The 24,965-nt window shown below is 40.1% G+C and overlaps 2 protein-coding genes across 5 annotated transcripts in view; both read left to right on the top strand.

Annotated features, from left to right (window-relative positions):
* The window catches only part of kiaa0232 (KIAA0232 ortholog), a 15,817-nt gene extending 11,269 nt beyond the window's left edge, over nucleotides 1-4,548 (top strand). For all 3 annotated transcript variants that reach the window (XM_050068098.1, XM_050068099.1, XM_050068100.1), the window contains one exon: nucleotides 803-4,548. In XM_050068098.1, coding sequence (XP_049924055.1) covers nucleotides 803-819 — 17 coding nt within the window. In that variant the 3' untranslated portion in view covers nucleotides 820-4,548. The remainder of the gene's footprint in view (nucleotides 1-802) is intronic.
* A 1,797-nt stretch (nucleotides 4,549-6,345) lies between these two features.
* tbc1d14 (TBC1 domain family, member 14) overlaps nucleotides 6,346-24,965 on the top strand; it is a 47,014-nt gene continuing 28,394 nt past the window's right edge. The window contains exons 1-4 of one of the 2 annotated variants that reach the window (XM_050068101.1): nucleotides 6,346-6,381; nucleotides 6,700-6,859; nucleotides 10,920-11,703; nucleotides 21,708-21,831. In XM_050068101.1, coding sequence (XP_049924058.1) covers nucleotides 6,811-6,859; nucleotides 10,920-11,703; nucleotides 21,708-21,831 — 957 coding nt within the window. In that variant the 5' untranslated portion in view covers nucleotides 6,346-6,381; nucleotides 6,700-6,810. Of the gene's footprint in view, nucleotides 6,382-6,699; nucleotides 6,860-10,919; nucleotides 11,704-16,575; nucleotides 16,816-21,707; nucleotides 21,832-24,965 lie in introns of those variants that run through there. The other variant, XM_050068102.1, reaches the window with a different exon arrangement.

The raw sequence follows: 24,965 nt of genomic DNA, 5'->3' as shown, positions 1-24,965 counted from the left end.
TATATATATATATATATATATATATTCTTATTATATAGTGTAAATTGATATTGATTGTTTGAGGTGAGACTTTTTTGGGTTGCTAAAAAATGTTTGCTGCCCCCCCCTCAGCTTTACACTGCTTAGCATCTGTGTCAGACTCCAGCCTGATTTTCAAAACTAGGGGTGGTTTGACTTTTATCTTCTGTATGTAATATGCTGACTATACTGCACCACTTCAAGAGATCTGAACTATCCTTTTAAAAGGGATTCAAGAGCACAGAGAAAGTAAGCACTGTCTCTGAAACTTATTTAACTACAAATGAAAACTACATTTGAAATCAAGTATGATGGTTGTAGTGGGTAGTACAGAGCAGTCCATCTTTTGTGGGAGGAAGGGTTGGGCACAAGATCCACACTCCACTCTCTATAGATGTAACTCAGTGCTACACACGACTGGCCACCAGCTTCTGTTAATGACTATCTGAATCAATCAATCAATCAATCAATTTTATTTATAAAGCCCAATATCACAAATCACAATTTGCCTCACAGGGCTTTACAGCATACGACATCCCTCTGTCCTTATGACCCTCGCAGCGGATAAGGAAAAACTCCCCAAAAAAAACCCTGAATCCAGTGAGGGATATTGAGCAAAACATTTACAGTGGCAGTCAAGCTGTAATTCCTAATTGGGCCGCAGAATCTGAGGGGTCAGTTAGGAAATGCAACAGAAGCAGAAGGTAAAGTACAGTGCAGTGAACAGTCAGCAGGATATAACGTGTGCAACAGTCTAACCATTTTGCCTGACTTCTTTCTCCAGGGAGCAGCAACATTTGAATACTCCAGTTTTGCAGAGGACACCTGTCCATAGAGAGGAAACCTTCCTCTCCTTTTGTGACTGGACCTCTACCAGCAAAGATTCAGGGTCATCTCAGAGCTGGAAAACCTAATGTAGGCTAATTTTCTGACACACCCCTCCAAAACTCCCACACATAACCCTGCTGGTTTTCATTTACTAACTTAAAACCTTGTGTAATCAACAATCAGATCAACAAAAAGTGAGAGAAAAAAATATGTTCTGTCTTTGAGTGATGCAATGTGCAGACATGCATTTTAGGCATTTTAGAATTTGTTTCATTTGATTCTTCTGTACACTGGTCCTCATTCAAGTCTCACAGTTAGGTTGTAGGGACAATCTTTTGTTCTATCCTCGTCAGTTTTGTTCCCACCATTTTTGCTTTTGAGCTAGGATACTGGTAGTTGGTGGTATCTGAATGGTTGTGCATGTACGTTCGTCCAGCCAGTCTCACTCCTCTTTTTCTAGTTGAACATAATGTTGTGTGAAATGACTGCTATCGCATCCTCTACTTTCCATCTTGTGTTCAGAAAGACAATATAAGGATGTTGAGATTTTTGAGTTGTGTAAGAATTTGAGAGTTTAATTTAAATAGTTTGTTTGAACGACTTTCTGAATGTGAAGTAGAGAATGTGTGCAGCTTTCTTCTAAATATCCCTAAATTCCCCATGTGTGAAAAGTTATAAATGAGTCTGATTTTTGAATGGTGATAGTCTTACAAAAGCTAGTAGTAGACATAGTATGGTTTGTGAGGCTAAAATATAAAAAAACCTTTAAAAATTAAAAAAACAGGAAATCAAAAAGGAGTTTTGTTGGAAAAAATACTAATAATCTACTTGAAATGCAATGCTGTAAAAGAATTGGGGAGAAAAAAAAGAAAAAAAAGTTTGTGTTTTGGGGTAAAGACCCATCATGAAAAGACATGACTACAGCCATTTCTGCAGACACCTGTGTTCAACTGAATGAAACTTTGTTTTAATTTTTTGTAATTTCTATGGTACAGACTATTGGTGCTATAAATATGTTCAATTTGAAGTTGCAGTTCCATAATATGGCTGTGATAAGTAGACGGCATAGCCTAGTTTTGTTTGTAGTCCAGACAGTCAGACTCCATGAATATCTTTTTGCGAAAATTTGTGAAAAGAAGAAAAGAAAAAAAAAGTTTAGCCTGATGGCGTTTCTTGCTTAATGTGGCTTGGTTTTTATTTTAAGGTAACCTCTTAGTTGTCAGGCCTGTAACAGCTGAAGCAGAAATACTTGCAGGTATTAAATCTCATGTTGCTACACATCTATTCAGTTGCTTGTCCCCAAGCAGAACGGACAAAATCAGCATTGACTGATGGTTCATTGTCCACGCTGCAACTAAACAAACGTATATCAAAATAAGTGGCGGGGGGCGGTGGTCAAACCAAAAACATGACATAATTACACTAAGGTACAAATGCTTTTTTTTTCCATATGAGGTGTGTTTTTATTTTTTTTGGTTTACAATATATCTTATTGAAATATTGAGTAATGTCTCACTGTGTGTGCGTGTGTGTGTTGGCAGCAGAACTTGTGAAGGCACTGGTTCAGAATGAGTGTACTAGAACTTTATCTCAGAGAAATGTGAATGTATGCTAAGACATACATTCCCAAAAAATGCAAATGTATTTGTGCGCCCTAAATTTGAAACACACCCTAAACAAATTAGCTATCAAGTCCATGAGGTGTGGTTGGACCGGCCCGTATTGCGACCTGTCCTTTGAAAATTAAGTCAAAGCATATGCAGATAAATGCATTTTGCATTTCGTAATATCTGCTGTTTTTAATTTTGTTTTTAAAGGAGCAGTGTGTAAGATTTATGGGGATTTAGTGGAATCTAGCAGTGCAGATTGCAACCAATTAAAATTTCCCCTGTTTAGGATTCCTTAAATGTTCTTTGTTCAGGAGGTTTCTACTTGGAGCCGAATTACCCGCAGACGTCTCTTCCTCTCCAAAACAAACAGACCAGGTGATTAAAACTGGTAAAAACACTGAATAAATGAGTTTCACACCACAAATAGTGTTTCTCAGACACTTCGGCATGTCAGAGACGGGCTGCTAGCTAGGCACCTGCTTATCTGTGCTCAAGTTCTTCTTTGATTACTTAAGATCCAGACATTCAGGAGGTTTTTACCGGAGGCAGAATTATCCAAGGAGGTCTCATCGCTCCAGAACACACAGACACAGTGATTTGAATCCGTAAAAACAATTCATGAAGCAGCGCCACGTTAAAAAAATGCAGCCAGTGTTTGGTTTGTCAGTTCCAGGCTACTCTAGAAACATGGCGGTGCAACATGGTGAACACAGTTCTTATGTTCAGATGATTATTCACGAAAGAAAAACATACTTAAATTACGTTTCTGCCACTATGTCTCCCTAAATCCTACACACTGGACCTTCAATTTAAAATTTTCCGAAAGGGTTATGAGGACAGAAACAGGGTGACTTATCTGTCACATAGCGTAAAACTGAAGCACAGATAACTAAAAACCATCCCTCCATTAATGGGCAATTAAAATGTGTCAGCAGTGTGAGCAGACACTCTGTAATGCACTGTCGCAGGTGAAGGTGTCTCTGTTACAGGCATGGCTTCGGAAATGGCTTCCTCATTTTAAAAATGCAAAGATTGTATATACAGGCCCACGGTTTGTTCAATCCAATGCCACTTCAATTGAAAAAAGAAAAGAAAAAAGGACCCCTAAGTAGCTGAATGAAAGGTACTCCAACTTCAGGGTCTTGTCACCTTTCTTTGACAGTCATCAGACACTCAGGAATTTTTTAATATAAGCATACTGCATAATCTACACTCAGACCTGTGACAGTGCATTGATGCATTAATGTAAAACCTTTCTTTGATTGTAGAGCAGAAATTATTGACAGGAGTTCTTTCCAAGCAAACCACAGAAGTGACTGTCATTAACTTAGAGCTATAGTTTTAGGAGGGGAAAAAAAAAAAAAGAACTAAGCCATTGTAGATTGCATAAGCAATGTGGAGGGGAATTCAAGAGCCCTGAGTCCTCTATGCAATACCTTGGCGCATGTTAACATTCAAGAATATATGGAGAAAAGTCATTCAGTTAATTTTGCATGTTGATTACTTTTGAGTGAGGGACGCCTGGGAGAAAAAACCCATGGGGTTTCGTTAAAAATGCAGCATGCAAACATCACTCGTTTTATGTTGGATTCAACAAAATATTTTGGTTAAAAAAAAATACAAGTGAGGTTAAATCAGTGATTGAAAGAATGTTATGACTGTGTGAATCTGTGAGTGAATGAGTGCAAGAAGCAAAGTCACAAAAAGCACTTACATGGGAGTTGAAAGGAATACATCACACCTTTCTCCATTGAATTCTTCCATTTTGGTAGGCCGTGTTAAAGAAAAAACAAACGTATGATGAGAAAATGCATTCAGTGAGGGTATATGCATTTGGAACGACACTGACAGGGGTCGCTGAGTTTCGATTGCACTGTGGTCTGAAGAACATATCCAGCACTGAAAACTTGAGTTTTCCTCGTCTTTTCATTCCCACCTAGACGCTCCTTCACCCTCCCCCCTTCCTCTATGTTCCTCGATCCCATCTGTCCCGAGTAGCTGTGTTGTTCTAATTTCATGTACTCCCTGAGTAAATTATTTTGTTTCATTGTGGATTTTCTTAACATCTAATAAAGGAATAAACCAAACCTCAGCCTATGACTTTCCCTGTGTTTTATTTTGCTTCTTACCTTTTCACTTAGTGTATTTGCCCCAGTGGTGACTTCCACAGGAGACAAAAGCAGCTTTACATTTTAGGTCCACGACCTCATGGTGACACTAGAGGGCAGGGTGACAATGCTGTAGGAGGAACAGCCAGCTCATTAACCAAATCACATGTCAGGCTTTAGTTTCATTATCATTTTCTGTTAATATCACAGTAAAAGCTTCAAACATTTTCAGAACCATCCATTAAAAAAACCTCACATTTGTGTTGTGAGTGGCCACTTAAAAAACAAGAGCTATATACTTTTGGACATGATTGTGTCCATTCGATAGGTTGCAATGAAATAATATTACCATTGCGTGCATTTGGCTAAATGTATTTATTTTTCGGCCAAACTTACTAGAAGTTACAAAGAGGTATACATCTGACATAATTTGATATGTTGTGCTTACACATTGGAAATTAAGTTCAATATTTTGTATAATGTGGCACTAGTGGTGGTAACAAAATAAACCTTTATTGACTTGAATTAAATTTCCTTTGCACTTTTAGTATATTTTTGGAAGAAGTGCTGTCCCAAAGTTGACTGTATTATAATCTAAACACATGTAACAAAGATAAGTTTGATTGAATGTGATTAAGTTTCAGTCATGGATGGATTACTGAATGGGCCTATGTGTCACAGGCTCAGGGGCCCAAAGTTTCAGAGGGCCCCCTGGTACCGCTTGCCAAATTTATCACAAATTAACATGGACCGACTAAGAGACTCAAAATGACAAAGAAAAAAAGATGATGCAAAGGAGCTGCAAAGAGAATAAATACAAAAAATGGGCAAAACAACCACGAAGACACAAAATTACCAAGTAAGTCACAAATCTATCTCAAAGAGGCACAAATTACCTAAAGACACCCAAACGACCACATTAAAGACACAAAACAGCTACAAAGAGGCACAAAATGACCACAGATACCAAATGCCTATAAAGTGACAAAAAATGACCAGGAAACCTGACTAAAATTATCTCAGAGGCACAAATTACCTAATTTAGACACAAAATTGCCTCAGACACCTAGACGACTACAAAAAGACACAAAATGGCAATAAAGAGGCACAAGGTGCCTACAAAGTGACAAAAAATGACCAGTAAACCCCACAAAATGACCCCAAAGAGGCACAAATGACCTTAACTAGACATCAAATGACCTCAAAAACAACCACATGCCCACATAAAGACTCAAAACTACTGCAAGGAGACACAAAATGACCACAAAGAGACAAAAAATGATGAAAAGATGCATTATGACTACAAAGAGACACACAATTACAAATACCATTAAATCTGCGTGTCTTGCTTCTACAGTATGTAGGAGAGTTGGTGGGGCCCGTTGCATATCTGTGCCCAGGGGCCCACTGTCTTATAATCTGCCCATGGTTTCAGTCAACATGGCAATTTTACTGCCCAGTCAAATACCTGTAGGAAGACTATTCCGAATATCAATGCAGAAAACACTATTTTGGCGCCTGAAAATGGAAATAAAATTACAATATTTTACTTACTACCTTAACAACAGTTGTAACACTTTGTAACACCTATTATCAGTCTAAGAAATGAACTTCAATTTCCAAAACTATAGACCGTGTCGAAATAAACAAACAAAAACGCCTTCATACGATCCTGTAGGTGCTCAGGTCGCTCGGTCGATTATTAATGCCTTCAGTAGCAGACAGGTGAATCTATCGACGGTGAGCATTCTTGACTCGATTACACCGCACTCTCGGTACAAGTTTGTTTTAAAATGGCGGCGGAAGCGTCAAAACAGGTATGAATTGTTAACGATACCGGACAAACTTGTGAAACGTGCTCGCTCATATAACACCGGAGAAGTGTTTTCTCTCTCGTAGTAACGCCGTGACAGCAAAATAATGTCTTTCGCATTTTAACTTGCTTTGAGTGCACTTGAGGAAGCGCTGGTGAAATCATTGAGTTGGCGTCAACAGCAAGTGCACTTGGCGAGCAAGTCCAGTTGGACCGACGTGGAGTTTATGTTTACCGGCCTCCTTTATTTGCCTCCCCGAGGTGAATGTAAGTGTTTGTCCCGACAAATGTCCTCACCCTGCTGCTGTTTGTGTACTCTAAGCTGCGCTGAGGAGGCAGGGAGGTGAGGGCGGTGCAGCATTGGTCACAGCATCACCATGGACCGCTCCAGCCGGCGGCTACCTGCCACCCACCTGTAGCATCAAGCGGCAACATGGCGAACACGGCACACGGTACCCAGGACCGGAGAGACAGCCGCTGTGGTAGGTTAACGTTACCATGATGTGCTGTCAGACCCTCTGTATTTACCACTGTTAACACTCATACCACATGAACTCTGCCCTGATACAGTGTGCGCTGCTCTCCATAGTAACATCACAGGTTACGCTAAACTGCATTTTAAAATTATGTGAGTTAAATATGATCCCGAATATTGTACATGTATACAATTGATAAACCATGGCACGTAGCATTTTGTGATTATTTTAGCCCAGTGTTTAATTCGGCATACATTTAACACACTAAAGGCCACCTTCTGAGACAATTTCTTAACTTTTAACCACAAACTTAATGTAATGACTCTTAATATGTGAGTTGAAACCAGTCATTAACGAGGCTAGAAAATGGTGGTCAGTTCGGCATACATTTAAAATGGCACTTGCTGAGATAAAATTTAAGTTGGTTAGTAAACCATGACTCTTAGCAGCCAGTGTTTTGGTCAGTTTTGCATATTAATACCAAGCTGCACGTGCTCAGATAAAATTTGAACTTTTTTCTACTTGGATTTGTTCATTGCTCGCCACTGTCCTGCAGGTTTTATTTGTAAAACTACTTGAGAAGTAGTTCTGAATATTAAAAATGCCAAGAAATTAAATGTTTGTGTTAAAAGCAAAAAACTTCTGAATTCATATCTATACAGGCAGGAAAACTAGAGACTATTTCCCATGTCATGTGCCCCGTCTTATATGCATTGCACCATGCATTCCAATCTGTGGCTCAAGAAGTGCCACTCAAAAATGTGTATTATGTCTTAACCCAAAGAGAGAACCACTTTCTCAAAAAAGTCACTCATGCGTTTGCCCACATTTCCACATTTTCGATGCAATGTTAACCTAAGTTGAAAGCGATACTATTGATAGTAATGTCATGACTCACAGAACAAGATTTGTGTGTGTGTGTACTCAAATGGGTGTTTCAGTTGATAGATAATAACAGCAACCTTTTATTATGACTTACAAAAACAAGAGCATGCATGTATGTGTTGGTGTGGCCTTTACTGCTAATGCTTTGTGGTTAAAACCTAATGAGGGACATTGCATTTGTTCTTAAATATAATGCATTTCAAACAATTATAGTTGTAGTTTTTCAGCAGTATGATAATAACTGATGAGTCCGTGTGTACAGATTCTGACATTTTTAGTGACGTCTGGTCGTAGATCATTTCCACAGTTGCACAGGACCAACCTGTTGCTGTGTTTTGGGACAAAGTCTACCAGGCTCACATGACAACCTGCAGGTCAGGGTTTAGAGCTTGGCTAAAAATCTGGCTTTGTGTGTCAACCATTAGGAGAACAAAGAGCACTTCAAAAGTGTATTTATTTTACCTACTTATTTATTTCTTTATAGAAGTGTGTGTGTGTGTGTGTGTGTGTGTGTTCAGAGCCCTTACAGTTGACAAGCACAGACAGGATTTTTTGCTGAAAAACAGAACACCTCCGTGTACAGCTACAACACTATGATTCTGTCAAATGTGTCTGAAGCAATGACGATTCTTGAAAATTGTTGAGTTTGAAATCGGAGGGGTGCAAGTGTCTCTGTCCATGGGCGTCAGAAGCTCAATGAGTGCAGCCTGAGAGCTTGACACACAGGCTTTAGCTTAGCTGCCCAGCTGGTGTTAAAGTAAGATGTATCCCCGCTGGGGCCCTGTTCACATTACAGCACAGACTCCAGTTACAACCTGCTTGGGATTAGTTTTCACCTCTCAAGGCTTCCACGCCCATTATCTCAGACGCCATGCTTAATCAGAAGAAACCTTTGGTAGTATTGTATTTCGTAGAGTTGGTCATGCCATTTTCTTTTTTTTAAATTGACCATGTAGTCTATAAAATGTTTGATAATTGCTATCACAGTCAGGGCCAGATTAACTACATAGGGGGCCCAGGGGCAAAATGAGCTCTTGGCCCCGATGACCCCCAAACTTTAGCCCACTTTCCCTGCATTGTGTATGTATTGCTTAGTAGTTAAAAATGTTGTGTTAATGCAGATGTCACCTCACCTTGTGCTTCCATGGTGCATATAATATTACCAAACAAACCAGTAATTACTTAAACAGCCACAATCTTAATGGCCAGATGGTAAACACCCCCAGTTCCCACTTTGCCTGGTTGCTAATTAGCCTTGTTCACAAAGGGACTTCTTCAAATTACATGTTATCTCTGAGGAACACTCCACCTCCTAACAATGTTCAGTTTGCAGTAATATAAAGATTGCGAAAGCAGCATATTCTCACATTTGAAAAGATGGAACCAGTGAATGTTTGACAGTTTTAATGAATAGATGACAATTAATCAGTTATTATTGTTGTTAGTGACGTCACACTAACAACAATAATAACTACCGGGCAGGCAACTAGCAGTTAAATTCAGTCGTTGAGATGTGAAATCGGCAAACGTGTTTATTTCTGTTGGCATTTTCAGCCATGACTGTAATGTTTTTAAAGATATATATAGTTAAACACTGTGGTCTGACCTATCTGAGGTTTCTGCTGTGCTCATTTTATGTATGTACTGTGTTGCTTTACTAGAGTCTTAGACAAACCGAATCTACTGGTATGGGAGCTAAGCAGTGTACTGCTGTGGTAGGGGCTGCAGCAAAATGTATTTTAGCTACGTAAAAAAAACTATCAGTTTAGGTGTACGCCATATTCGGATTATTTGCCCTGCTTTACCTTACAAACTATATTTGAGCCAGAGGTAGACCAACAGGTCTTGAGTTCTGCAAAGTAAAATGACTTTTTCTGTCAATGGAGTGTGGTGGCTTTGAGATAATGGCTTCAGCTTCCTGTCGAGAGGGCTGTCTGCAAGGAATATAGCATACACTTAGACTGATATAGATTGTTTCAGGTGGCTAAAACTAACCAACAGAGGCAACGTGTGCTCAGCGAATTTTAATTTTATGTATTTGACACAGGGATTTCCTACCTGAAGGTAATTGCAAACAAACACTGTGATTTGGTCTATAGTAGTAGCGACAGTATATAGAACATTACAGTACATATGAGAAAAGCTAAATAAAAGAACTATGGCACTAGAAGATGAATACAAATACATAAAATGGCATGAAAACACAATAGGATACTGTAAAATACATACAACAGACAGATCAAGAACTAAAGGTACCCTGTGGAGCTTTGAAAAGTTATTTTAAATTTAGTATTTCTCACCAAAATGAGTAGTTGAGGCCTAACAAATGTGCTAAATGCATCATCTTCTTTGTAAAATTATTTGAAAAGTCAGTTTAAAAAATAGTTTTAAAGCTTCATTGTTTACATCTATCTTTACAAGCTAGCAGTTTTTTCTTCCTTGAATTCCTTGCTTCATTTCTGTATCACCACCAGTGGAACTGTTGACAAGAATGTTTGTCACGTTGCCCCTGTCCTTGTGACTATTCCCGAGATACTAACAAATAAGGGATCATAAAACATTTAAACTGGCCACAAAATGACATTCTCCAGAACTTAGTCCCAGCCAGCAGGCAAGAAGCTCATAGTAGGGTATTATACCAAATCTGCTTTTATCATCTCAAAAGTATAGCTTAAATGTTTACATTTTCATTATTTTTAGATCTCTTGTGCATTAGTCTTAAGTTGTTTCACTGTTAACATTTGTCCCGTCTTATTATCAGCTTGCCAGTCATCTAAAGCACTTTGAATTTCTCTAACCTGTATGAAAGGTGCTACATAATAAAGATACTGATAAAAAAAGCATTGCTTCATAGCACCACTATTTGTTAAAAACACCACATGGTGCCTTTTATTAAAAGCAGAGTAAATAGTCTTTTTTTTTTTTTTTTGAAAAGCGAGAGAGAGAGAGGTAGACCTGTGGCAGGTCAGTCCACAGTTTAGGGCCCTGCAGCCGCTGGATAGAAAGGCTGGTCACCTTTTGAGCTCAGGTCACATAAAGGCATCACTACAAATTAATGTGTTAATTAATTTAGCTTTCACAATCACAACTTAACTTATTAAATATAATTGAATACCAGTCATTAAAAGCGGTTGAAAATATGTGTAAAAACAAGCTAACTGAATCTCATATTCTTTTAAAGGTGTGTCTGGAGAAGCCATAGTGGAGAATGGCTGTGTAATAACGGACCCGCCTGCTTCTGACCTCCACGATCATACCAACCACCACTGCCATGAACCCAGCATAGCCCCGCACAGCGAACCCGTCCTGTCCAGTTACAATCCATCCTGCTCCTCTACCCCTATCTACTATTGCAGCCCCCAGAAAAGCTACTCGGACCTGAACCAGGACAGCCACAGCTTGACTTCCCAGGACTCCGGTATCCCGACTCTGGAGATCAACCCTCCAGAGCCCATCCTCCACAGCCACCAACGCTCAGGTGAGGGAGGCCTCATCCCGGACTCCAGTGACCACTCTCCCGCCACTTTAACTTTGGATGATGATCCCTCTGATGGCAGCGGCATCCGTAAATCCTCCACCTTCCCCCGCAGCGGGTACGACTCCATCCGCCTCTTCAGCCCTGGCCTTAGATTATCCGCCACCACAGGGATGGGTCTCGGGGGTGGAGCTTTAAACCGCAGCGATGATATCTCTGTGTGCAGTGTGTCCAGCATGAGCACCGAGCTGTCGGTTTCCAATGAAGACATCTTGGATTTCACCGTCACCTCTGACTCCAGCGCCATTGTTACCTTAGAGACAGATGACAGCAGTGTAGGTCATTTCTCAGATGTGACGCTGTCATCATCACCGGGAAACCCCGGAGACTTATGGAGTCCTGTACGACCTCATCCAGGGTCTGGGGTCAGGCAACAGGAGGAGGATGGCAGGCAAAAGAAACTGGGACCTCTAGCAAGCTTATTCAACAGGTATGTTCATATTTACACGGGGAAATTGAGATGGTTGTTGAGCTTGAGTCAAACTAGAAATGCATGGCTCCATATTCTTTATTATGTCGTCATTCATTCTTTTGGATTTGTCACCTCTACTGAGACATATGCACAAAGTTACATAAGATGAAGGTGAAAAATTTCTTCATATATAATTTGATTGCAGGCATACCTGCAGTTATCCACAGATTTTAGCCAGCACTGATGCAATAACATGTTACATTAACCTCCTTATTTTACATTAATTAGCAGTATATTAACATTTATTAAATTGTTTATGACACACTACAGTGTAGTTGTGTGCAGTTTATTAATATATTTGCCAACAACTCTAACTCCAACTCTGACCAAATGTCTCCCCTTCTGTTCCTGAGTTATGATGTTGAGTAATGGCCAGAAAAGGGTTTTTGAAGAACATTGTGATGTCACAGTAATACTGACCTTTGACCTTTTGGATATAAAATGTCTTTTTTTGCTTTCATAATAATTAATTTAAGTTATGTCCAAAACATGTTTTTTTTAGGTCACACTGACCTTGACCTTTGACCTTCAACCACCAAATCTTAATTTGGTAATTCTTGAGTCCAAGTGAAAGTTTTTGCCTTGTAGAGATATTGCGTTGAAAATAATGAGATGGAGGCAAGGTCATGGTGACATTTGACCTTCGATTACCAAATTCTAATCAATTATCTTTGAATCCAGGTGAACATTTGTGCCAAATTTGAAAAAAGTTCCCTCAAGGCAAGATAGCTCATTCACAAGAATGAGACAGATGAGGTCACAGTGACCTTTGACCATCAAAATCCATTCAGTTCATTGTTGAGTCCAAGTGGACGTTTGTGCCAAATTTAAAGAAATTCCCTCAAGGTGTTCAGATAAAGGGTTCACACAAGAATGGCATGGAGATATGTACAGACAAACAGACAACCCAAAAACATAATGCCTGCAGCCACGGCTATCGCTGGCACAGAGGCATAAAATGTGACAACTGCACACTTACTCTATTTAATTAAGACGTTTGGATACTACTTGGATCTTCGTCAGGTCAAAATGTTTGAGAAGTGAAAACCACACCTATATTTATACATAATACACAACAATAGGCTGACAAGATCTATGATGGCAGGTGTGGTTAACCATCTAAACCTCTCACGTAATTTGTAAAACATATAAAACAAAACGTCTCTATGTCTGTCTGCACATTACATCATCTGGATATAACAAGAAAAAAAACATGGATAATCTTTGGCCATGAGCAGCCAAAAATAGAAAAAGAATCATTGTAGGCCACCTCAGTGAGATGATTATCCTCTCTATACTTCCTCTCATCACAGACTCTTTGTTAAAGGCCTTATAGAAGTTACACAGAGGTAGGCATTGCTCAAAGTTGCTTTACAAACCTTGCTTAGCCAAGACATCCCTCACCCCTCCCACCCTCTTGCATGTTACAGCTCACATAGCAAGTGACCGTCTTTTGAACAAAAAGCTGCATATTCCTGCTACAGTTTAGTGAACGAACCTCCCTAAGAAGTTAAGCAAGGACACGAAGATTAATTACAGACCAGCACATGACTACGCATGAAATAAAACATGGCTGACAAAAACAAGGTCATTTATTCTTTCAAAGAAAAGCAACTTGGCCTTTATAAATCAGGGGTCACCCTTCATGTCCTAATGCCACATACCCCACCTTCGTTGGCTGAGGAATTTCCTCGGAAGTTACTGATTGGCCCACAGAGAAGCTGCATCACTCTGGGGGACCGAACTGCTGCTCTGTTTGTAAAGAGGATACTGTTGCATGTAGAGTGTTACTTCCCAGTTCTGAATGGGTATGATGGGTAGTGTGGTGTTCCTTCCTCTTGAATAGGTACACGTGTATTGCAGAGAGAGCGGCTTAGGGAGCAGTGTTTTACCTTTTCAGATACCAGCCATTAGCCACCCAGTGTTTTTAAATATATATGCATAACCATGCTTTAATTTATTTGTCTCTAATAGATTGTCTGTTTGGTATCATCAGTCTGTGATTTTCAGGGTTTTTTGTAGAGCTGAAATGATTAGTTGATTAATTGACAATCAACAGACAATTAATCTGCAACTATTTAATTAATTAATTGATTAATTAAAGGGATAGTGCACCCAAAAATGAATATTCACCCATTATCTACTCACCCATATGCTGATGGAGGCTCAGGTGAAGTTTTAGAGTCCTCACAACACTTGCAGAGATTCAAGGGGAGAGGGGGTAGTAGCAACACAACTACACCTAATGGAGGCTGACAGTGCCCCAGATTCAGACGTCCAAAAACACATAATTGAAACCACCAAATATCTCCATACTGCTCCTCTGTAGTGATCCAAGTGTCCTGAAGCCCCAACATAAAAAGTTGTTTGGAAAAACATCATTTGAACTGTGCTAAAAACAAATGACGTTTTTCCAACACTTTCTCCGCAAGTGTTGTGAGGACTCTAAAACTTCACCTGAGCCTCCATCGGCATATGGGTGTGTAGATAATAGGTGAATTTTCATTTTTGGGTGCACTATCCCTTCAAAGTCAAATGCATAATTAAATCACTTTAGAGACATTTGAAAGAAACAATGAGCACATCAACAAGCAATCAGCAATGTGCTTTGTTCTGACTGTGTTGATGAACGACAAAGTTAGAGATGTTATTTTGTAGTTCTTTGAAGTATTTCTAAAGTTGGCTTCACACTCACTGGCCTTGATGAAAGAAATCATCAGACAGGCCGTTAATTTCCTCTCACTGCTTTGCCACATTCCACTTTCTGTTGAGGCCCAGAGATTTCCTTGAATGAACAGGGAAGGGGATTTCACAGCACCTATTCAAACTTTTATTTATTAAGTTTTGTTTCACTTTTGTACCAGGCTTCTGGTAAACGCAGCTGTAACCTGACACCTGCTGTGCTATTTATTACACGTGTGTGTGCGTATGCGCGCATGTGTAGGTTTATGCATGTGTCTGTGTCCACATGTGTTTGTGATTGGATGAGGTTCAAGGGTTTTTTTTCAGAGTGCCTTTAATTAGAGCATTACAGAGCTGGGTAATGAACTGTAAAAAAAAAAAAAAAAAAAGTAATAATCCTGCAATGATTACTGTAACTTATATAACTCTACATAACATATATAATACTGATTTAATACTTAATTGCATGCAGTAAAATGAAATTTTCTTGAAGAGAGGCAGTGGTATAGAATTTCAGGGCTGATAATGACAACCAGTGTAGCCAGGATAGACGGTAGTGCCAGTATGTCAGTTGGTTGTTTCAACAGTTTGGTCCAATCTGAAATCTCCCGAAAACTATGGGTTGGATTGCCATGAAATTTTGGTGCATATATCCATAATCTCTATAAACAGATAGCTGCATATGAATGCAGAATCCGCAGGCAGCTGGACCAGATTTTGGTATAGGAAGCATTCAGGTTCCAGTTTGTAGTCTGTGAAGTATTGACTAATCATGTTTGAGCAGGCTTTGGTTGCATGCAGTTAAACAACCTGTGTGGTGAGCAAAACAGTTGGCTGAAATGTAGTCTTGAAACCCAACAGCTATTGTCTGACAAAGATTTAGCTTTATGTTGGCTTTTTAAAATGTATTTGCATTCATATGCAGATAACTTGTATAGATGTCCCAGAGGCTGAATCGTCCTTAAAATTGATGGCCAATGGGTTCTGAGTTTGATATATTCATGGTACCCTGAGCATTAATACTTTTAACCGTAGTGATACTCTGAATATCCTTTAGCTCCACCAGCAGGTCAAAGTTTGACCAGCATTTTGATTTCTGACTAAATACTTGCAAAGATTAATGACATCCCAGCCTTATCTGAGCTGTGTTTAGCGCTGATTAGCAAATGTTAGCATGCTAAAATACTAAATGAAGATTATGAACATGGTAAACATAAATGAGTTTTGTCGTTGTGCGTATGCTGACTTTAGAATTGCTGTGCCTAAGTACAGCCTCAGAGTATGCGCCGCTGTCAATCATATTTTTTAAACAAATTGTACATGTGTTAACACTAATGTTTGGCAGTATCACATCACTTCGTAATGTGATTTTTATATTTGTCAGGCATTGGGTTGTGTGTGTGTGTATCTATCTGTCAGCAGCTAATCTTGCAAACTACTGGACCAGTCAGCCTAATAATTTGTGTGCACATTTATGACTGTATGCTCAAGGACTCAAAATTCACAGTTGCTGAAAAAAGCTGTTTTATTGGCTGCTTTATACAGTCACTGACTGCTGACTCCTCCTTTCTCTTAACCGGCTGGTAAGGGGCTGCAAATCATCAACAAAATCACATGGCAAAATGCATTCCCGGGAATTGGATTGGCTAAAAACAAGAAGCCTTACCCAGTCTGCAGGCCACATTTTGGCCTTTGTTGTGGCTCAAAGACTTGACATACATAGAAATGTTTGGTTTCATTTTGAATCCCAGCCTCTACAGATTAATTCCATACCTGATATATCATGATCCACATAAGTTAGACGAGATACGAGATGAAAAAATATCTTTTTCATCCTACCTCCATCTTCACTGTAAGGGAGCTAGGAGCCGTGGTCTCTTGGCCGACATCTGCACTTTGACTGCACTTTTCTAGTTTTTACTGTAAATGCTTTTAGATGAAATAGAATAATTAGATTTAGTGTGATACAGCATGTGTCTAATGGCAGAACCCCCCTTTAACATTCTGCCCTGTTATCTTTGTTATCCCTCCTTCCTCACATGGAGTAGTTACTCATTCCCTCGGTGCCCTTCAGACTCCTTCTCTTCGCACCCATTCCTCCCCTCCCATTTGTTAAGTCAGGCCTCTCATTGCCTGTTCCTCCACAATCTCACTGTGCCTCAACAAAGTGGCTGTGTGGGACTTTTTGTACTCAAACTATGGAAGGTTTGAATCTTGACTGAAGGAGAGCTTCAATTTTTGCTCTCCTTTTTTTACTCTTTACCTCTGTGAGCCTCAGCTTCCAGGTGCCTGTTTCTCTGTGTTTTCTGGGGAGGAGTATTTTGACTCTGTGTTTTTTGGGTGAGAGTGCAGGATGGCAACCCCATCACTTCTTCTCTTCATTGACAGGTAGGATACCGGCAGATGACATAAAAAATGGAGTTTCATGGTTGACATTTTTTAACTACTGTGGCCTGTTGTTGTCCATTTCTGTCTGTGTTTTGTATGCAAGCAGTAACAGTGCTATGATTAGAAGTTGAAAATATGGCATTTGTGTTTGACTGTTTTCTGTTGGACTAAATGCACACTATTCTCTGGATTTATTGAATTGTGTTTGACTGTTATAAAAATGCGCCTGGAGCAGCTCCACGTCCCGCTCACTGATAGTCTTTTCGATGAGGAAAAGACTCAGTGTACTTTCTCTCTTCTTGTACTAGCTTGTTTGGTATTTCCATGCCAGGTGTCCTCAATGTTAGTTGAAGCTTAAGAACCACTGGGACATCTTATCACCTTATTTGCAAACAGCATGACTGAACACAAGTGTTTTGAAATCCTAAAATTCTTGGGAGACTTTTCCACAAACCAGTGCAGTGCAGAGCCTCAGCTCCAACTCAACACAGAAACAAGCACCTCTGCCATTTTCTAGCCGTTCCACTTGAGCACTCGACCATAGCCGCAGCCATTCAGCTGTCACGTTGAGGCATACTTGGCCTGGACCGAATGCAAATCATGTTCCTGCTTTGTGAACATTTGTTTGGTGGTGTACACTAAAGCTGAGAACGTGATGTTTTGATGAACTGTACAGAAAACTGATGTAGTAAGTGTTGAGAGTTGAGACTTAAAGTCAGGCTTTGCTTTGTAAAGGTGGCCTCTGCACTTTGATCCATGTGGCATTGTTTTATGGTGGTTCATGGGGTTACTCAAGTTCATAACTGCCCGTAGTTCACAACCTGTTGACACATAGTTTTTTCCATCTCAACTAAGCCTGGCTTTACTGATAGTATTGCATAATATGAAGCCCAAAACTAATTGATTCATGTGATCTGTGATTCACAATTCACAAATGATTCACTGGTAGAGCTTGAAAGTTCATTATTGACTTTGGAAATAGCAGTTTAAGAAGAAAAGAAGTCTTTGCACAAGGTTCAAGCTCAGGTCATTGGACCTTGAGTTGAGATTTCTTTTTCAGTTCTCGGGTTGATATTGGTTATTGCATTTCTTTTATCATCCTCTCTTTAGATCACATTTTCAGATCCTTTCCCATTGCTTCCTTGTGAACTGAAAGCTGATATTTTCTTTTTTTTTTTTCTGGGTGGAGTTGGGTTGCATTGATTACAGTAGATATTCTCGTATTCAGATGACAACTTCTCTTCGCAGCTCTATTCATGAAAAATGTTGCTCTACAAGTTTCTAATGCCTCACATTTTCCTGGATTTGTCTGTTATCTTTCCAAGAAAAGAAAATTTGTTCCAAGCTGGAGGTTGCTTTTTTTTTTGCTCTGCGTTTCCAATGTGCTGTTGTGAAAATAGCTGAATAAGATAAGCCTAAATGTCACTGTATGTTGCACTGTGTTTGCTATCTGTGACACAGCTTGCATGTGCTGGCCTTTAATGTCTGTGTTGCCATTCAGCTTCCTTATTAAAGCCTTGAGTCACTCATACAATGAGGAAATGCCTTCCAATGCTTGCGTTATCTTTGTGTACTACAGCATCAGTTAGCAGAGTGGAAAATATGTGAGACTGATGTAAAACGTGCCAAAGCAAGATTGAGGTGTTACCACTGGAAGGTAAATAATGTTGAATGTGCCGTGCTGGCTCACGCAGCCACGTGCTCATTCACTGAGCATGCAGAGCTGTCCTAAAACTCAAACCTAGATTTGAGACAGAAATGTCACAGATAAACTGAAGTGAAATGTGGTTAATGTGTGTTTGTGGTTGGTTTCATAAATCATCATTGCTGGCTGTGAACACCTGGTCAGGATGTTTAACAGCTCCATTACTTAATCAACTTGTCTTGGTCAATAACTCACATAAATAGGGCTAGATGATTTTATACTCCTGATAATGCTGACCTATGAAATGCATCTGTTATAGATACTTTTATTAAAAAGATTTTGCAGTTTTTAGCGGTATTTCTTTTAGGCTAGCTAGTTTAGCTAGTTAGCTGGAAACTGATTTTTACAAGGGCTGCAACAGTCAAAGTGGTATTAGTTTTTGAATTTTTAAGCCAGTGGCATCTTTTCATTATATGTTATTCACCTTCTCTTTTCAACAATAATAATGCCCTGCATCTGACTTCAGAATTGTTGTGTTAAAGTTGATAAATAATCCTGAAGCATAATGAAAGCAGTAACTGCTGCTGAGTTGCCGCATTAATCAATGAACACTCTACAACACGGGCAACATATACGGCATGGCAAAGCATCGTAGGGCTAATTTATACTCCCACTACATATGAAAATAGATAGCTCTGTTGTAAACATCACTGCCCTCATACTTCCAACATCCTTTATGATGGCATAGATACATTCAGTAGATGCGTTGTAGGTGGCGAGGGTCTGTGAGGCCGTTAACTACACTATGACATGTTTAATGACATGTTTGAATGCCTTTGCTGTCTCTTCTGGTTGTATCTGTCTTAAACTATGCTACACTCCCCACACGGTCTCTGGTGGTACTGCTACATTTCATCCATATCTGTAAGCTTTCAGAATACATGCACAAATACGGATGAAATGAACGCAGAGTACGGACAGTAAGCTACATCCATGTCTGTATATGTGTCTAAAAATGAGCATAAATGAGGTCTTCGAGGCTAAAAAATCTAAAAAGGGCAAAATGCGAACAAGTTTGGAGTGATTGGTTGGAGTGTCATGGTTGTGTATAGCTGTCTTTCCACCAACCAGTTCAGGATGGTCATTTTTATGTTTCCATTGTCCAAAGTTGTGGAGGGTACCAAGAAAGTTGCTCCATTTCATTTCTTCCATTCATCAATTTTCATTGCTTATCAGGGTCTGGGTCGTGGGAGCAACAGGCTGAGCAAAGTATTCCAGACATCCCTGTCCCCAGCAACACTGTCCAGCTCCTCCAGGAGGATCCCAAGACATTCCCAGATCAGATGATATAGATAATCCCCCCCAGAGTGTTCTGGGTCTACCCCTGACCTCCTACCAGTTGGGCATGCCTGGAAAACCTTTAATGGGAGGCACCCAGAAGGATCCTGATCAGATGCCTGAACCACATCAACTGGTCACTTTCGACGCAAAGGAGCAGTGGCTCTACTCTGAGCTCCCTTTAAATGTCTGAGCTCCTCACCCTATCTCTAAGGCTGAGCCCAGCCACCCTACAGGGGCAACTCATTTATGGTTGCTTGTATCCATAATGTCAATCTTTTGATCATTACCCAAAGCTCATGACCATAGGTGAGGGTCAGAACTCAGATGGGCTGGTAAAAATGAGAGCTTTGCCTTTCAACTCAGCTCCCTTTTCACTGCGTTGGCGCAATGCCTGCATCACTGCTGATACCATGCCAAACCACCTGTCCATCTCATGCTTCATTTTTACCCGCACTGTGGAGGACTCCATGCTGTCTCTCTGTGTCATCGCTGAAGAGGAAATTGAGTGAGAGCTAGATGGAGCAGTGATGTGGCTACTACCATCTGGGAACAACCCAGCCTACATTTGAGAGTACTGTCTGAGGTTAAACTGCCAAGCAGATCTAGGGTCTAGGTTCATGTCCGTATGGGTCACGTACGGTTGTAATGGTACTATACTGACAATGCTTGGCTGGAAATGCAGCCTATGACTGAAAGTCTGTCTAGGCCCTAGGGTATCCAGAAGCCTGCAATTTCACAGTGGCCTAGTTGCCAAAATCGTCCCCCAGCCTGGTGCTGTTGCTGTGGGAATGATGGTGATAGTTGTGTAATGTGTGGTATAGTTTGACTGGGGGCTGCGTGGTTTGAGCACTGGCTGGAAAACAGCAATGATCGGCAGGGAAGCACAACTGCTGTACGTGTGATTTAGTGCTGCTTTAACTGTTGGAACTAAAATGTATGGAATTATAAACCAATCAGTAGTTAACCCTGGCTCCAGTGGGTTAGGGCCAAGTGGTGTCAACGTGACTTGTGCAGCAGAAATGTTGAATATATCAAATATTTTCTATTAATTAATAGATTATAATCTTTAGATTGCATCTTCATCTTAGACAAACAGCAGGATATGGACTCTATGATGTTACAGCCCTTTACTCTGCCTGTTATGTCACATGGCCTGGCCAGAAGGGCCTTTTTATTTGACCCCTTTCTTCATGTCTTTTCACAGCCAGGCTCTATTCAGGCTCTTAATTAAAGCCCCCACTAACAGCTCTGTGACGACACCACGCTGATGGATCAATGAAAGGAATAGCTGGCTTAATGATACAGTGAATGCTGCTGAAAAGAGAGCGGCTTTTCAGCAGCGTCGCATGTGGTATTTAAACACCAGGTGGATGGAAGATAAACATGGTGTGCGGATCGCTCTCTCTTCCATCTGAGCGTTCAGGTGATTTTTAGATTGGAGTGCAGGGCAGAGCAGACAGACAAGTGGTTATTTGAAGTGGAAAGATCATATTCTTCAATGAAAGAAGCAAAGATTATCATGTTTTCAGCAGCTACAGGTATAATTGCTGATCACTGCAGCGTACAGCATGTTGGTGTCTCCAAATGCTGCTGTGTAATGGGTTCTGCATCTTGTTTTATTAGCCTTGTGACCTTGACCAGCCTGCCAGCTCATGATGTCACCCTGGTTGTTAAAGTGCTCTCTGGGTGGTTGTATACTTTTGTTCTTAAATCCACAGATTCCTTTTGTGAGCTTATCTCTGTAGGGAGCTTGTGTAGTAGCGAGGACACAGGCACATTCAATGCCCAAACATTGACCCCAGTGAACACTACAATCATAGCTTGTGTTCTGTGTTTTGCTGTTTCATCATAATGACCTAATATGTTTGTCCTCAAATCTAACTCCCCCTCTCCATTTGTCTCTCAGGAGCCTGTTTGCCCGGAGAGTGAAGGACAGTCGGCCAGTGGAGCAGAGGGATCCAGGGTGGAAGCTGTTTGGGAAAGTCCCACCACGGGAAGCCCCAGTTAAGGACCCAAAGAGAATACAAAAGGTAGACTCTTCATTTTTGGGATCACGGCATTGTCACATGATCAGTTAATACCAGGAGACACCAGGCAATCGCTCCACCTCGCACACAGTACAGCTGCAGTGATCTTTTCCACACTTTTAAGTATTTTTTTTGGCTTTGTCATTGAAAGATGACTTTTCAGAAATCCCATCTAAAAGCTGGGAGTGATCAGATGCCTTAAGAGATTTCCGAGCATTTTCTCAGATTTCTCAGATTGAGGCTCGCCTGTTGTTTGATGGAGCTTAAATGTGGTTTGACTCCAGTGTGTAGAGTTTCTCATAAAAGCATTAATCTATTCACTGATCTTAAAATAAGCTCCCTTATGCATACTGTCTTATTGTTTACATAGCAACATGTGAAGCTCTGCTCAGCGATGTTTTGTGTGCTATCCTAGATTAGATATTAGTCACATGAGCTAACAATGGGCTTGTTTGTTTCACAGACCATTTGCTTAGTTTTCAGTGTATTCAGTTTGAGCCTATCACAGACAACATGGCTTTTATGACTTTGATAGAGCGGGAGTCGTCTCCTTTAAGCAGCCAATCCCCTCTGACTATGGTACAAAAGAAAACTCTCAGCTATACAAAGTTACTGGAAGAAAGTCAAACAATATGTATATTTTTTTTACTTGATTTTAAAATTCTACATACTTCCATTTTTACACCACATTTTTTCATTGTGTACCATTCCCACACCGTAGCCCCTTGTCGTTTATCAGGATCAGGATCAAGATAAACTTTATTGTCCCTTGCGGGAAATTTGTTGTAGACAATCGTGCTACAGAAGCTGCAAACAACATAACATAACAACAGACTCACAAAAATGTCAGACAAACAAAAAAGGAAGGTCAGCAGTCGCAATGTCACAGTGTTACACAGTATTGCACATTTCCCGGGGAATTGCACCAAAATGATGCTATCATATGGATTTGGTTTATCTGGCCTTGTCAGTTGTGGTTTCGGCTCTTGCAGTTGGTCATGAGCCATTAGGGTCAGCTGCCTGACACACATTTAAATCCCCTGCACTATGTTGAACCTAATGGACAGCATCATTGACAGCAGCATTCGCCCTGTAATGCAGGCTATGATGTTACCATGTTTGTTAGCCATCTTTAAACAGAAGTTTTAGGCTTGTTTGGCAGTCATTTCAGTCCTAGATAGTATCACACTGAATATGACTTAAGTCTTAAACCCCAGATATTGAATATATTAGATGGATATTATTTTAATTGTATTAATTTTAAGTGTAGTTGGCTTTAACATTTGTTTAAAAACGCCATGAAACTGTGCTGCAGCAGCTTGTTTTGCAGAACAGCTGTTGTTCAAAGGTCAAATGGATGAGCAACCAGCTTTTGGTGCAATAATGCCTTTTAGGGGAGCTTATCATCTACCGTGGGACAATAAAGACCAGCAAGTCCTGTATACCAACATTATGACTCATGATAACAATACCGACTGAAGTCTAAGACTCTGTTATGTAATGACTCTGTGGACGAGGACTTTTAAAATATGAGGAACATACTGTAACTGAGTACACTCTCAGTGGCGTTCTTGAATACAAAGAGCACAATGCCCTCAGCAACAACACTCCCCATCCGTGACATTTAGGTTCTTAAGCTATTTTTAGAATGCCACATGCAAAGCCAACAGCCACAAAGTGCTTTTTCCAACAGCTATTAGAAACATAATGGAAAGGGCTGGGACGAATAATTATCAAAACACAATGTATTTTTAGAAGAAGCATACTTGAACTACCTTACAATAGACACGTGATTAGGTCTGTCACACTAGGGTAATGATGCAATTTACAGCGAGTAGCAAAGCTGCACGTAGCGTTGCCACTAGTTTAACTACATTTCCCAGTAGTATTCTGAGGCATATTCAAAATGATGTCGCTATTTTCATGTAGCCATTTCAAGATCTTGTAGCTAACAAGCTACATTTCCAGAGCAAGCTGTTTCTCTACCATTTGCTATTAGATTACTTAAATAGCTTCATTGTAGTTAGCTACTTTTTCTGAGTAGGACCTGCTGGTTAGCTTCCTACTTTCAAACAAAATGTAATGTTGCTGTAGCTTGAGTGTAATTTCCAATGAGAAATAGCTCGTAGCTATAGTAGCTATTGTAAAGTAGCACTTAAAATAGAAAAGTATGAAAAGGACAAGCTGATTCTGTATCCTTGGATGGAAGAGTAAATAATTATTTGACATACACCAACAACAACAAATAAAGAAAATAAAGACAAAATACAATGAAAAAGTCCATGTATATACATTATCTATGCTAAAATTAATTACTAGCCACTGATGACTTTCTTTTTAAACATGCAGGTGACAAGAATTGAACTATTTTCCTGCACCAGACTCTAATCCTTGTGTGGCATTTGCATGCCACGTGCATGTAATGCTGTGTTTGTGTTGCTCAGCAAGCTGAAATTCAAAATGTCAAGGTCTTTGAGAGCGCTTTGTTAGATAACAAGCTGGTGACTGAACGCTCTTATAATTTCCCACTGCCATTCAAAAGGCAGACAGGGAAGTGTCTCAGGGCCAATTAAAGAGCACGACATCTCCCCACTGGTAAAATAAACCAAAGAACAAGATGGCAGCTTGTAATTAGAGCCTGTAGGAGCCTGTTATTTTGCCTCCATTTACCCTGAGTCTGACACCGGGGAAGTAACACTCTTCTCTGTGCTCTTTGTGCTGTTGAAACCTGGTTGAAAGGCATTTTAATTTGTAGTTTCCACAGTTTACGTATCAGCCCTTTAACTTGTCACACATTATTTTATAATAGCTTGCCATGTTGGCTATCTGGCTGTGTTGGTTAGAAATTAGACCTCCAGGATTGACATGCTGGCTCCTCCACAAGTGCTGGTGTGCACACAAACACTCATTCACACACCCACATGTGCTTCATATCTGAAGTCCATCTCATCTGTGGTTGTAACCTTATATTGAACCTTGGGAATCAGATAACAAGGCTAGGCTTTCAAGCTTTTGTCTTGCCGCTGACGCTGCTGCTCAAAGGTGGGGTCAGTGAATTCTCAGTGTTTGCGTGTGTGTGTGTGTGTGTGTGTGTGTGTGTGTGTGTGTGTGTGTAATGCTTTATTTGCCAAGGTTAT

Source organism: Epinephelus moara, chromosome 17 (assembly GCF_006386435.1).
Source record: "Epinephelus moara isolate mb chromosome 17, YSFRI_EMoa_1.0, whole genome shotgun sequence".
In the NCBI taxonomy this organism is placed as follows: domain Eukaryota; kingdom Metazoa; phylum Chordata; class Actinopteri; order Perciformes; family Serranidae; genus Epinephelus; species Epinephelus moara.
Note: the sequence above shows the minus strand (reverse complement) of the source record. Positions and strands in the feature narration are given on the sequence as shown.